We start from the raw sequence: 13,806 nt of genomic DNA on the forward strand, positions 1-13,806 counted from the left end.
TATAAACAGCTTACACAGACCCTTCAGGACCTGTGGTCCATTTGGTGTCTAAACTTGGATATAAGGAGCTTTAACCACAGACAGGCGGCACTGTTTATGCAGTATTAGCTTAAAGGTGTAGCCAGATCACTGTTGTGACGAGTGCAACTTACAGTATTAAATGTAGCATGAGTTTCTAAATGTGTATTTTTCTGTGATTTTGTTGTTTTTTTGGTAAACAGTCAACTCGCTCAGCAGCACCGTGGTGGAGTGAACAGTGCTGTAGCCTCATAGCAATAAAACATCAGGTTTTAAAATACCAGCTAAGAAGCATCAACAGGCAGCTTATACAGCATTTCTCTTCCTAATGAAAGATCAAGTTTCACTGGTATAAACTGTTGGTTGTGTTGATGAAACATTACTAAGGTGTGTAACCTGACAGTTACAGTGTGGCGACAGAGTAGGTTTCCCATTGAAACATAAATCCCCAGCAAGTCTTTGCATTGTGTTTTCAGGGTTTCGAACAAACATCACTTTCTGAGAAAACACATGGTTGTGCTTTAAAAAATAAAAATAAAAAAATAATAAAAAAATCACTTACAAGTCAAATGTCCTCTGACAAACTGTAAAAAGCTCCAGCCAGAAGGTGGTGGTAGAACTGTGGGAAATCCTTTTTGTTTTATGAACTGGAATAAATGAGATGCTTTAATGAACCGAATATTAAAAGTCTAACAGACAACCTGAATGCACAGTTTGTTTTTTTTAATTAAAATTCAAATGTATCTTCAACTTTTTTTGTGCTGAAGCCATCTTGGCTGCGGCTCTGAAGGTAGAGCAGGTTGTATACCAACTGGAACATCTCTGGTTTGATCCGTGGCTGTTCCAGTCTCAATGTGGAAGTTATTGTTAAGCAAGACAACTGCAACTCCAAGTTGCTCCTGATACATCCATCAGTGTGTGGTTAAAAAAAAAAAAAAAAAGTGCTGAGGTAAATGAGGATTGTAGTAACAGAGCGTTGTACATGTAAAGTTCATTTTCTTTATGAACTGTAACATTTTATGCACGAAGTACAATAAAATTAAAGCTTTAAGTTCTTTTTTTTTTAAGCTCTAGTTTTAGCTGCAGTGACTGACTTACTGTAATATGATTCTAAAAACACTTATGTGCTTCATTTTCACCTTTGAAGCCATTAAGGGTTTTGCGATCACATGACCTGATTTATGTTTGACCACGTTTCTACATTTTGGTGAGATATCTGTTATCTGTGCGCTTTGGCACCAAATAAAGTTCCTCTGGTTCAGCCGGACAGAATCTAATGTCTTAAACACACAAGGCTGCAGATGTTAGAAGATTAAAGCGGCCGGTGGCTTAAAAAAAAAAAAAAAAAAAAGATTTGGCTGAACTGCGCCATGATACAGATCAGCAGGTTTTCTTCTTAACAAATATGGTCAAGTACTGGCAGGCTATAAGCAGCAAGACTTTTACAGATGTTTCGTGTGATGTGCTTAGAGTTTTGGACACAGTTGCCAAGATGCAGTATTTCCATTTGATGCTCTAATATGACCGAATAAACAAAGGGGGGAAACAAACACAAAGTGTGGTTTATGTGCATTAGCATTTTAATTGGACAAAGCAAGAAAACATTGATTACAGTAGCAGAGTCATCAGTTCTCAGGACTAACACCTTTCGAAACAAAAAGGTCTGAAAAGGTCTGTAGGCACTGCCTAATTAAAAAGAGTATCTTGTCAGCTAAAAGAAACCAGCTCTATAAGGCAACAGTTACACAATGTAGGCCTCTCCATCTCTCTGGCAAAAAGAGCAAGTGTAAAGCTGAATACACTCAGATTTGTCTGATATAAAATACTGGCGTTTCAATAGATATTTAAAAAAAAAGAAGAAAAGAAACATCAGAAGTGTCAAACATGTTCACACTTTAACGTTTGAATCGTGTTAAATTTTAAAGTATGCACTGCATAGCAATGCTGTCTTATCCCTGCATGGAAGAGTCGCGTGTTGCACTGTGCCAGTGTCACCTTTGATAGTGCCACTCTGCTACGTACAATGTTCGAGTTAACTGTCGAGTTATCAAAACAAAAAATGAAAAGCAAGCACCCACAGTTAACAGTAGCATTTTACTTACATCGTTTCAAATGAATGGATGGCTATTTACACGTGGCGAAAAAAGTTTTGAGGCTGTCAGAAAGATATGAAGGAGAAATGGAATGCAAAAAAGAAAAGAAAAAAAGAAAAATGCTCTTGGTAGTCAAATTTTTCTGGGAAATCCAAGAGAGGAAAGAACTGTGCAATATTAATCTGCCCTTACAGAGAAACAGCAGTGGCAACAATCCCTGCAATTGTTTTTAATCCAAGAGAAAATTAGAACAAATTTCCATTCCTCAGATAATTAAGGATCATAACTTAGCATGACTCAGTTCCAAAAAAAAAAAAGAAAAAGAAACCTCTCAGTGGTCGAGAGGAAAGAAGTGAAAATGGAGGCAATCTGTAAAACCCGGGAAAAAAAGAGATTCTCCTTTACAGTTTTATAATTCATTTACAGTTAACTTAAAAATGGTAAGAGCCCTGGTTCATGGACAGTCTTTCCTACCACAAATGGTGTAAATACCTGTGTGGGTCAAACTGCTGCTCCCTGGCTCCTGTTACCTCAGCCCACCCCAAGAAATCCCATTTACATCTCCACAGAAGTCACCCTTCTCATTAGATTCCACATCCCAGTAAAGTCTCAGTCCTGCCACAAAATGGAGGCAGTGTTACACAGCCCCGCAGGGCACCGTACAGCCAGCAAGAGGCTGATGGTTGACAAATCTCCCACCCTGCCCACTTATCAGTGTGTGGGGTATCCTGCGGCTCCCATACCGGGCTGGTTGGCTAGCATACTCCCATTCAATCCCTGTGTAGGCTCCATAACCCCACCGTTACTGATGGCGCTCATGCCAGTCCACCCAGCACTGGCCGGTAAGTGACTGCAAAACAAAAAAAACGAGGTAAAGAAAGACAGAGAGAGAGAGAAAAGACAAAATGCCAGCAGGTTAGAAGAGACAAGGCGAAAGGGAGCCAAAAGAATAGTCTGTATTAAAGCTACTGGAATCTGGACAGGCTAGAATGAGAACAAGAAGGCAAACAGAGTTATCAGAGGTTATAAGGGCGGGGGTGGGGATTCAAGCTAGATGAAAACAATAACAAAACAAAAGAAAAAAAAAAGTGGAGGGCTTTTGGTTGGGGTGGGGGGTATCAAAAGGAATTTGATTATACATGGGTGGATAAGCAGACAGAGAGCATACAGGCTAAGTCCAGCAAGCTAAAGATTCCTTGCTAAACCCCCGACCCCCCTCCCAACTGCTGGTAACTACAAACCCTGCTGTAAGCAGCCTACAGACTGATGACAGTGCAAGCACATTCATTTCTCTAAATTTGGCCACAAAGTATAACAAAGTAACAAGTTCTCACCCGGTTTTCACAGGCTTTCTTTTTACTGCTTCTGTGGTTCAGGCAATAAAACTAAAGGTAAGTTCAGAGTGGAGATTCAGCGTGGAGACGCAGGTTAAAGTTCATCTTCAAATTTCAAGTCAAGAGGTGTAAACCTCTGTCTGAACAAACTGCCCTGAACAGTCAAAACACACTGAGCCCACATCTGCCTGACACTTTAGTGCAGAGTATTTAGAGAGCTGTTCACCACACATGTTAGATTATCAGCAACTTGAGGCCCGTCCTTTATTAATCTTGGGTGCACAAAACATCACTGCACATAAACTGTCCAGATAAAAGCAAAAGAAGGTAACCTGCACATCATATTCGACATTTCCAACATAACAAACAACATCAGTGAGGGGGGGAAAAAAAAAAATCAGTGAAATCAAAAAGAAACATGTAAAAAGCTACAACAAAAGATCAAAACAAAAACAAAACATGCAACAACAAAAAAAGGAACAAGTGAAGAATATTGAAGATGTCCGTACACAGAAAGTGAAATGGATTCATCATCGGCGAGCTATCCCAAGAAGAGGATGGCAAGTAAAGAATAAGAAAAAACCCTCAGCTCTGAGCATGTGGGGTTTTTTTTGCATTTAGTCAATTACATTTTAAAAAAAAAAACTCAAAAATTTTACTTTAAGCAGTTTTTCTGAGCCATTATGGGCTATAAATCAAGTGACAACACATTTTGGAACAAAAGCTTTCAGGTTTTACGATGAACTATGTGCACAGTAACTATACACTGAAACATGATTACCCTCAAATCTTGAGTTCAGATTTATTTTTTTTTTGGTGGTGGGGGTCTGTTTATTTCTCAATCTTCTGAAGTTGGCAGGCTCGTGAGGGAAGGAGGGAAGAGGTGGGGGGGGGGCATTGGAAGGCAGAGGGAGGTCATAGCTCCCTCCTGTGGCCAAAGCTGGATCTCACTGGCCTGGTCTTGAACTGATGGTGTTGGAGTAGGAGGAGGCAGAGAAGAGGAGCCCTGTGCTACTTACTTGAAGCCCTGCTGGTTCCAAGCCTGCCCGTAGACACCGTAGGTGGGGACCTGCCACCCATTGGGGACATACTGGCCAATCTGGGGCCCGTTGCCGTACCACTGTCCCCACTGGCCATAAGGCTGGGCTGCAGCAAAGCCCATCTTGTTCTGCTGCAGGGTATAGCACAAAAAAGGATAACTTCAGAATGGTTTAACAGCAGCAGATCCCACAAAGAACCTTGCAGAATCTATTTAACAGTGGCATAGCTGGCATGGCTTTTTATTTGCTAAATTAACCACTTATTTGCATATCAGGTACAATATTAGATAAAGCTGTGAGGTCATTACTGGTGACTTTTTCTTCCTGCTTGGGACTCCTGCAGGTGACCATGTTGCAATAACACAAGCCAATGGGTCACTTGCCCGAGTACATCACAGTATCTTAAATATATCAATTTCATGTACAGGATACTCAATTATCCCCATACTTTTTGTAACACTCACATACCCTCATATAGCAAAAAAGCTGATACTTGAGCTGAACTAGAGCAAGACATACTGCAGCACTATTTGTTTGTTCTTTGCCATACCAAGTCATTATGTAATGCTGTCCCTCTTACTACAGTTCATAGGACCCTTACTTGTGGCACAGGCATCTGCTGCATGGAGTTCATCATGTCTGGGGTCTCTTTACCCCAGTAACATTTGACTATGTGCCCCTCTATAGACGAGCCATTCACAGACACAATGGCATGGGCTGCTGACTCATGGGAGTTAAACCTGGACAAACAGAGGGAGAGAGAGAGAGACTAAGGAAACGCTGAACATCATTTCATAAATATCCACTCAGCAATGATGACCACAATGCATGTGTTTGTTAGCAAACTGAGAGGGGGATAAACCATTAGATTCCTTGGCTATTAATGGCTAAACTACTAATAGTACAGTAGACATCTAACATTCATCATGGACTAGAACTGATACAAATGTGTTGCAGCACAGACCTGTAAACAAAATCTGTAGGTGTATGTGATGCATATACGTCACACCATTAAGACATACTCAGTGTCCACAGCAGTGCTGCTTTTTGCTTCCATTTAGTGCTACTGCTCTTGCAGTACAGTTTATGAACCCACTGGAACAACCCGTTTTATATTTTCTCTTTATGTTAAGTGTTTTGGTGTTTTCCTTCTTAATCATGCTAACTGGTGCACATCAAGTTCCCCTGTTCAGGGCAATAAAGTGAACAGAACAAAGTAAAAATCTGTACTCCAGGCTGCAAAAAGTAATCACAATTACACTTGTCTATCATTATGACCAGGGCCGGGGGATCAAGCTCATTCCAAAGAGTTCATTAACCTTTTCTTTCAGCTGTAAACCTTAGCATCACCGTTTGATCAAGCAAAGAAATGAAGAAGAAAACAGAAAACATCCACATACCTGACAAATGAATATCCTTTGTCAGGAAAAACTCTGACTTCCATGATTTGTCCAAAGGGGGAGAAGGTCTGTCTCATTAGTTGCTCTAAAAGACATAAATAATGAGACTCTTAGAGACCGTTTCTGTAAGGGCTGTGTCCTGATAAAGTAACTGCTACCCAGGATACATGTGGATATGCCACATACAGGTGGTCAGCACATTTATAATCAACAAGCAGAAACTAATAAACAGACTGGGCTATGTAGCTATACTTTACCTTTTCCAGCAGTGAAAAGGTATAGTATTTCTATACCTACAGTGTAGTTATAGAGTACATCACATGTCTCTTTCATTGAGGTAAACACGATCTGAAAAGTTTATTTTGGGACAAACTGATGCTTTTCTTTTTTTGTTAAATCTCTGCATTTAAAATGAAGCATGTATGACTATGTTAAACTCACTATGAACTCTAGCAGATGCACTGATGCTTGAGCAGCTTCTTTGAATCTCTCTGCGCTTACTAATAAATATATACTCATTTTAATAATAAAGATTTGACAACCAACAGCAAAAAGCTTTGGCTACCATGGGTAAAGACATTTATGTATTAATTCATAAACTAAATTATGCTTAAAAATTTCCACAAATCAGTAGGACTCCTGAGCAAAACAGTTAAACTCTGAGGTCTATTTATATCAACATATTTGCACTATAGGATTGGGAAAATAAAGAAAGAAATAATTGAAGAGCTCAAGAGCTCACTTTGGCAGCAGACCAGTTCTTGTCTATCACCTACATGATGCTAGCAGCGTTAGCTTGAAAGCTGGGCAGACATTATGCAAGCTTTATTTTACATGTTGGCTCCAAATAAATGTTGAGTTTTAAATTGCCTTCCTCCACAACCAGTGTCTCCTTTGCTCACACAGTGATGGGTTTAATTAGCCTGACACTGAGGAAATCACACTGATCATAACTACTAACTAATTTAATGGCTCATTCGGTTTTGGATAAGGTAAAAATATGCCCTTTTTCAATCTTCTTGCAGTACTGAACATGATGTAAAACCAAAGTTCATACCGAGCAGTGACATTTGTGTATCGTTAAACTCGTATAGGGGTGAGGCGTTTTGGGTTTTTTTCCTGCTTTGTTTGAAAGATCATTGACTAATAACGAAAAGCTTAAATATGAGCAGTCATATCCATCTGAATAGCAACAGATCTGCTGTAATTATCATAGTTATGTTGTCAATGGTACTCATATATTTCATTACCCGTCAGTCCTGTGCTGACTCCACCACAATACACAGTGCAGTTACTGGGGCTGGACTGATTCACTACCTCATCAAAAGAGAGATGCTTGGAGTTATCTGGTGAGAAAAGACAAGCTTCTGTTAATGAATCCATCCATCCGTACATATAAGGACACCTGTAAATCTGCATATCTTACAAATCCTGTATAACATACTTTCATGGGTGGTCTTTGGGGCAGGAGGCTTTCTTGTGGCCCAGTTAGTTCGAATCTGTCTGCCTCCTAACCACTGCCCCCCCATGTGCTGAATGGCATTCTCTGCATCCTGGAATGAAGAAAAATAATCTTATTTCATCCACTGGGAGTCTTAACATGAAATCTAAAGTGCACCTCTGCAGAAGCACTGCAAACAAACCAACAAGCAATCTATGTGAAAATGTTAATATACAGAGAGAGAATTCGTAGACACAAAGTGTTTCCGAGCCTCATTAACAGCAATATTAAACTCACATGACGCCTACTTACCCATTTGTTAAAGAAAGACACGAAGCCATAGCCTTTAGATTTCCCTGTAGCCATGTCTTTCACAACACGAGCATCTCTGCAGACAAAAATCACCAAACAGCAGCTTGTCACAAACATTCAGCACAACCAGAAGTCTCTGCTGTAAGAGGACTAGCAGGTCTCTAAATAAGACAATGGGCCCTCTCCTCTGCCTGAGATTTATTTCATTCTTTTCTCAATATATCTAAATGGCAATATGTGTTAACCCAGACTTGATCTTTGATAGTAAACAGTTTGAAACTTACGATATCCTGCCAAATGGACCAAAGGCAGCTTTGACGTCTTCTGTGGTTATTTCTGGGCTGAGGTCGCCAACAAAAACATGAAAATGATCTATTTGGGAGGAAAAATGTGGTTTAGACCCGCTGTGCATTAGGGCTGAACGATATATCGCATTTGCGATAATATCGCGACATGATCAAGTGCAATTTTCTAACCGCAAAGGCTGCGATTATACTGCGATTATATTATACAATTCATGGGCTGCATCCTCCTGAGGCCGCATTTGTAGACCGATTACGTCACAGCGACGCGCCGAAGGCTGTCCAAATTACTACCATATCCCAGAATTCATAGCGCGGCCCAGCCAAACTCCAGTTTCCAACAATGGCGGCCGCTACTAAGTTTTAAAATTACTCATACTAATCTTTCTGGGTCACAAAATAAACTTTTAACATATTTTCAGGCGAGAAAGTAGTTGTGTAAACATCAAATATCTGCTCGGTTTATCAAGATATCCCATATTTGCAAAAGTGCTTCGACGTTTTCAGAGGCGTCTGCTACCCACCAGCTCGACAGCTAGCCGGGAGCTCGAGGGTTACTGATGCGGCCGAGAACGGCACAACTCCCGGCACATCATTTTCAGATCACCGCGGAGTTTCGCTGCTCGGGTTAAACGTAATATATAAGTCACTTAGACAACCTAAAAATGTTATTGTTGGGCTTTTTTCAGTGTTTTGTTTGTTCGTGAGTAAATCGGTTTGGCTGAGATTAAAGTTATTAGATTAGATAAAATAAAACTTTATTAATCCCCCGGGTGGGTTCCTCCTTGGTTTTCACACAGCTGACTAAACGTCAAACAGAAAACTTATTAAACAGAAGTATGAGACAGTCGAGAATTTACACCAGTGTCTGGTTATATTTTAGATAGCAAGAAGCAGACGGCCGAGTTTATTAAACTCCACCGAGACAGCGGTGACGCTAATCAGAAGGCTAGACCGTCCAATTTCACGCCTTTAAACTTTAAAAGCGTGTTTGTGTGTGTGTTTATACAATTGCTATTATGTTTGCACTTTATGTGTAATGTTACTGACTGCAGAGATCAGTAAGATGTGTGTATTTTTTATTTATTAGTTTTATTTATTTAATATTATTTTTTAATTGAATGACTGTCTAGTAGTTCACAGATGTCGAAAAACTGAGTGTGGTAAAGCCACTGATTTTTTTTATGTATATTTCTGCAATCTGCACATTGTACTGACTTTCATTTTAATCATTTAATGTTTACACCAGGGTTCCTTGTCAGCACTTTATGCTCAGATGTTTGTAAGCTAAAAATAAACTATTGTGTATGTTCAAATATACTGTTGTGATTGAAGAAGTTAAATAAAAATTTCAGTCATCAATTCATGCATCACCTCATGTCATCATAACAGAGGTCTGTCTTCCAGGAAAGAACAGTTTAAAATTAATGTAATATAGTATTGGCCATACTATATGATGTATTGCTTGTCTTTGTTTAATAATACAGAAGACAAATACCTTAAAAAATAATCGCATATCGCATCGCAATATTGGGGCAAAAAAAATCGCAATTAGATTATTTTCCATAATCGTTCAGCCCTACTGTGCATTAGAGTACACACTCTGTTTCAAGCTTTATACTTTCCAAGAACCTTAGTTCCTATTAGAGACCGCTGATTGCTATCAGTTTGTTAACAGAGGAAGGACAAAATAAGCATAAAATCAATCAAAAATGAAATGCTTACGTTCTGCAGTACTTATTCAGCAATATTATCACAGGGACTCTTTTAGTGTGTTCAAGTTCAAAACTTCACTTCTTCATATACAAATAGTTTTACTTACTACTTGTGTCTTTTTTCTGGCTGGTTGGTGTCGTGGCCCAGTTGACTTTAACTTCCTGTGAGAAGAGCGGAGAAAAAAAGAAGGCAGGTGGAGTATGTTTACAATATACAGTAAAACCTGGTAATCTCCAATACACAAGTTAATTAAAAGCCAATTTTAAATTAATTGTTTGTTTTTTTTATTTTAAAGCTGATCTTGACTCCAAATAGGCTTTCAATAACCTTAAGGAAAGCTATGCATTTTTATAAAGCCCGCAATATAACAATGAATGATTAAATGAATGATTTAATATAATATGTTAAATATAAATAAAAATTCAAATAGAATATAATGCATACATCTCATCTAAGCAGACTGGTCGCTCAGCACATCTATTTGACTTCTAGGTTAAAGTCCCAGCACTGAACTCATTACTACACCATTCCTGCACCACTTTAATATTCTTTTATCAGCCCCTGGGGTCTCTTAAATGTTGCCGTTTACAATGTTAATTATTTCCTCTATTGTTCTAGATTGTAGGGCTTTATCAAGTTCCTCTGTTTTAGAACACTGTATTAAATTACTGCACTCTGCTTAAAATATTGAAAGCAGAGAGCTCACACTTAACAAAAGAACTATGTAGATTTCCTCAACATAAAGACTGAGTGGCCTGGTGGAACCAGTTTTCATCATATAAAGAAACTGTCATCAGTTGATCAAGTAGCCACCCCTTGTCATTTAGAATATCTAATCAATATTATATGGAATACAGAAATCCACTAGTTTTTCTTTCATGTTAAAAATAACTTTTTTTTCCTCACATTTTCCACAGCAGCCCACCCATCCCCACTCACCCTGTAGATACGATAGCTTACCTTACCCATTATTTTCCTTCCATTCATAGCTGCCAATGAGGCAGCAGCATGCCTGTGGTCATAGAACTCCACGAAGCAGTACGGATCATTTCCAGCTGTCTGTTAATGGGAAATCAAGACTGATTTTAAGTCAAATATTTAACCACTAGAGAAAATAAAAATCACCTAGTATAGATGGATGTGAAAGGTCCGATATAATGGATTACAAGAAGAAGAAAAAAATGACACACTGGCCGAGACTTCCACAAGCAGCGCCATAACCGCTCACGCCACTGCTGAAAGACAGCCACACCACACTGTATACAGCAGAGACAATAGCACTCACATCGACTATCATTTTACAGCTCTTGCAGGGGCCTATCTGTGTGAAGACCTGCAGAATGAGGGGCTCGGTGACATCCCTGGACAGATTCCCCACATACCTGCAAAAGGAGAGAGATGGGGGAGTTGAGCTTTAGTCAAACAGGAAGTAGCATGCAAACAAAGGCTAGTTAACCAGGCTAGCTTACAACCCACAACAATGAATTATAGCAACATAAAAGCCATAAATGAATTGGAACGAAACATTGTCGGGGACAGTGTGTGCTTTACAAAAACAGTCAGTGATTTCACCCCCTCACTGGAGATGTCCCACGCCGTCTCCACGAGCGTTGACGTGGCTTGTCCGCCAGCTAGCTAAAGATACCGCTAACCGGTTTACGGGCCTCGAGCTAAGTGTCTTGGCAGCTAGACACTTTATAAAATACTATCCTTGTTGTTACATTTTCGCTAAAGTGTTTACACTATCAATAAAACAAAGCGTTTTATTTTAGCTATCATTGCACGCAAAAGGGAGTACTTTCGAAGAACTGACTTGCTAGATGTGTTCGAATGTTTAGGAGGTGCTAGCTAGCATTAGCTAACAATTCACTTTCGTTTGCAAGGAAATTAAGGTTCCGTCTATTTATCCAAATAAACCCAACAAACAAGGAGCTACGTGTGTTGTATTACATCCATGAATTGTAGTATATAATAATAGAAATGAAACACCCTTAATGACGAGGTTTAAAGGCTTTTAATTGAAACAACAACGTGGAAATATTTCGGACGCGCAGCAGTTAGACGAAGCCTTCCCGTTCCAGGGCATAGACAAGGCCGCTGATACTCACAAGGTTCTGGGTTGATCGTCCTCCATCATCAAGGTTCAGTGGTTTCGTCCTGAGATAGCTTTAATCCAGTGACATACAAATGGTTTGTGCTGAACTTAGCGACCCGAACGTAAAGACTAAATCTACTATTTAATAATATATCTGCGGTCGACTCTGCTCTCTCTGGCACACACCGCAGACAGCCTCAGTCTGATGCAAACAATAGGAAGTTGAAGATGGCGGAGGAGCAGCGTCAGCAGCGTCAACCTGCGCGCTGAAATTAAGCCAAAATCAAGCGCTCCTGCTCCCACACACAAAGATGCGCCCCCGCATTTTTATTCTATACGTATGGTTAATACAGGCTTTGAGGAACACATTTTTATTTCTCAGTTCCTGATCATTGCTCAATCCGCTAAAATAAATAGAGCCATCTGGAAATCATATTATGTGAGTAGTAGTCACGATGAAACGTCTAAATATTTTAAAGGGTACATTTGACTGTCAAACATTTTGATCACATTAAAAATGTCTTGAGATTTAATCGCCGTTGTAAAAGAGGCGTGCGCCGCCCGGGAATCGAACCCGGGTCGCAAGAATGGGAATCTTGCATGATACCACTACACCAGCGGCGCTGCTGAAGAGAGGTCCGGGAACGGGATATATGAAGGCTGCTGAATCAGTTGATGTTTATTGAAGGGAGAGGTAAATGTCGTCAATATGATTGAAGACGTTTCGGTAAGTTTGCTTGTCCAAAAAGCAAAAAAAGAGATTAAACCAAGATTGAACAACAGTCAGAATTAGCAGAGTGAGCAGAGCTACTGTAGCTCGGTTTATGGACTTGAATTAGGAGGGATAAGAAAAGTGACAGCAATTGACTGCAATCTGCAATCTACTGACATCTAATGGTGAGATTTTACATGCTGTAACTTTAATAAAAATAGAAAATAATAAGTCACCTCCTCTACAAAGATGACATCAAGGTGTATGCCAAGAGTGAACAAGACATCGATTCACTGATACACACCACCAAGATATACACCAACGACATCAGAATATTGTTCGGACTGGAGAAGTGTAGTCCGATGATAACAAATAGAGGGAAGGTATAGAACTGAGGGGATCGAACTACCAGAAGGCAACATTGCAGACACTGAGGACAGTTACAAGTACCTGGGGATCCCACAGGCAAATGGAAACCACGAAGAGGCCGCTAGGAAGTACCTGCAGAGGGTCAGGCAAGTCCTGAGGAGTCAGCTGAACAGTAAGAACAAGATCTGGTCTATCAACACCTACGCCCTACCCATGATCAGGTACTCTGCTGGGATAATAAGTTTGCCAAAGGAGGAGATAGAAGCCACTGACATCAAGACAAGGAAAATCCTTACCATGCATGGAGGGTTTCACCCCAAGTCCACCACCCTGAGGCTGTACGCCAAGCGGAAGGAAGGAGGCCGGGGATTAGTGAGTGTCAGCACCACGGTCCAGGAGAGACAATGAACATCCATGAATACATCCGGAAGATGGCCCCAACTGACCGCATGCAGACAGCAGAAACCCAAGAAAGAGGACAAAGAGGAGGAAACATCATGGAAGGACAGGCCCCTGCACAGTGTGTACCACCGGCAGATAGAGAAGGTGGCTTACATCCAGAAATCCTATCAGTGGCTGGACAAAGCTGGACTGAAAGACAGCACAGAGGCACTAATCACGGCAGCACAGGAACAAGCTCTGAGCACAAGATCCATAGAGGCTGGGGACTATCACACCAGGCAAGACCCCAGGTGCAGGCTGTGTAAAAATGCCCCTGAGACAATCCAGCACATAAAAGCAGGGTGAAAGATGCTAGCAGGCAGGGCATACATGGAACGCCATAACCAAGTGGCTGACATCTGTGCCGATTGCCAAATATGGCCTGGAAGTCCCGAGGTCAAAATGGGAGACGCCCCCAAGGGTGGTGGAGAATGACCGAGCTAAGATCCTGTGGGACTTCCAGATACAAACAGACAAAATTGTGGTGGCTAACCAACTTAGTCCATACAAATGTGGATTCCATAGAGGTAGGT

At 40.5% G+C, this 13,806-nt stretch overlaps 1 protein-coding gene and 1 non-coding gene across 5 annotated transcripts; both read right to left on the bottom strand.

Moving 5' to 3' along the window:
- Positions 1–1,575: 1,575 nt before the first annotated feature.
- On the bottom strand, positions 1,576–11,998 carry LOC147316842 (cytotoxic granule associated RNA binding protein TIA1-like). 4 transcript variants are annotated; one of them, XM_086313393.1, is made up of 13 exons: positions 11,765–11,992; positions 10,942–11,038; positions 10,617–10,715; positions 9,763–9,817; positions 7,923–8,010; positions 7,639–7,714; positions 7,330–7,438; positions 7,136–7,231; positions 5,886–5,970; positions 5,087–5,225; positions 4,465–4,616; positions 3,446–3,496; positions 2,823–2,961 (listed from the first exon to the last, which is right to left on the bottom strand). In XM_086313393.1, the coding sequence occupies exons 1-12, from the start codon at positions 11,791–11,793 to the stop codon at positions 3,484–3,486; spliced, it is 1,038 nt and encodes a 345-aa protein (XP_086169519.1). In that variant the 5' UTR covers positions 11,794–11,992; the 3' UTR covers positions 2,823–2,961; positions 3,446–3,483. The 4 variants fall into 4 exon arrangements, with proteins under 4 accessions (XP_086169517.1, XP_086169516.1, XP_086169518.1 ...); XM_086313391.1 differs by lacking the exon at positions 3,446–3,496 and having other exon boundaries at positions 1,576–2,961; positions 4,465–4,613; positions 11,765–11,998; XM_086313390.1 differs by lacking the exon at positions 3,446–3,496 and having other exon boundaries at positions 1,576–2,961; positions 11,765–11,993.
- Positions 11,999–12,304: 306 nt separating this feature from the next.
- Positions 12,305–12,375, bottom strand: trnag-ccc (transfer RNA glycine (anticodon CCC)). The gene has a single exon. It is a non-coding gene; the product is annotated as a tRNA-Gly (tRNA).
- Between the last annotated feature and the right edge of the window lie 1,431 nt (positions 12,376–13,806).

This window comes from Aulonocara sp. 'chitande type north' Nkhata Bay, linkage group LG12 (genome assembly GCF_057382095.1).
Source record: "Aulonocara sp. 'chitande type north' Nkhata Bay isolate Kocher_YH1m ecotype deep benthic linkage group LG12, A_spYH_male_GT1.1, whole genome shotgun sequence".
Taxonomy (NCBI): domain Eukaryota; kingdom Metazoa; phylum Chordata; class Actinopteri; order Cichliformes; family Cichlidae; genus Aulonocara; species Aulonocara sp. 'chitande type north' Nkhata Bay.

Coding starts and splice junctions, on each gene's coding strand:
- LOC147316842 (XM_086313390.1), bottom strand. CDS start 11,793: ATGATGGAGGACGATCAACCCAGAACCTT. Junction 8,011..9,762: donor CCAGAAAAAAGACACAAGTA/GTAAGTAAAACT, acceptor CCTCCCAAATAG/ATCATTTTCATGTTTTTGTT. Junction 5,226..5,885: donor AAAGGATATTCATTTGTCAG/GTATGTGGATGT, acceptor CTGTTTGTCCAG/GTTTAACTCCCATGAGTCAG.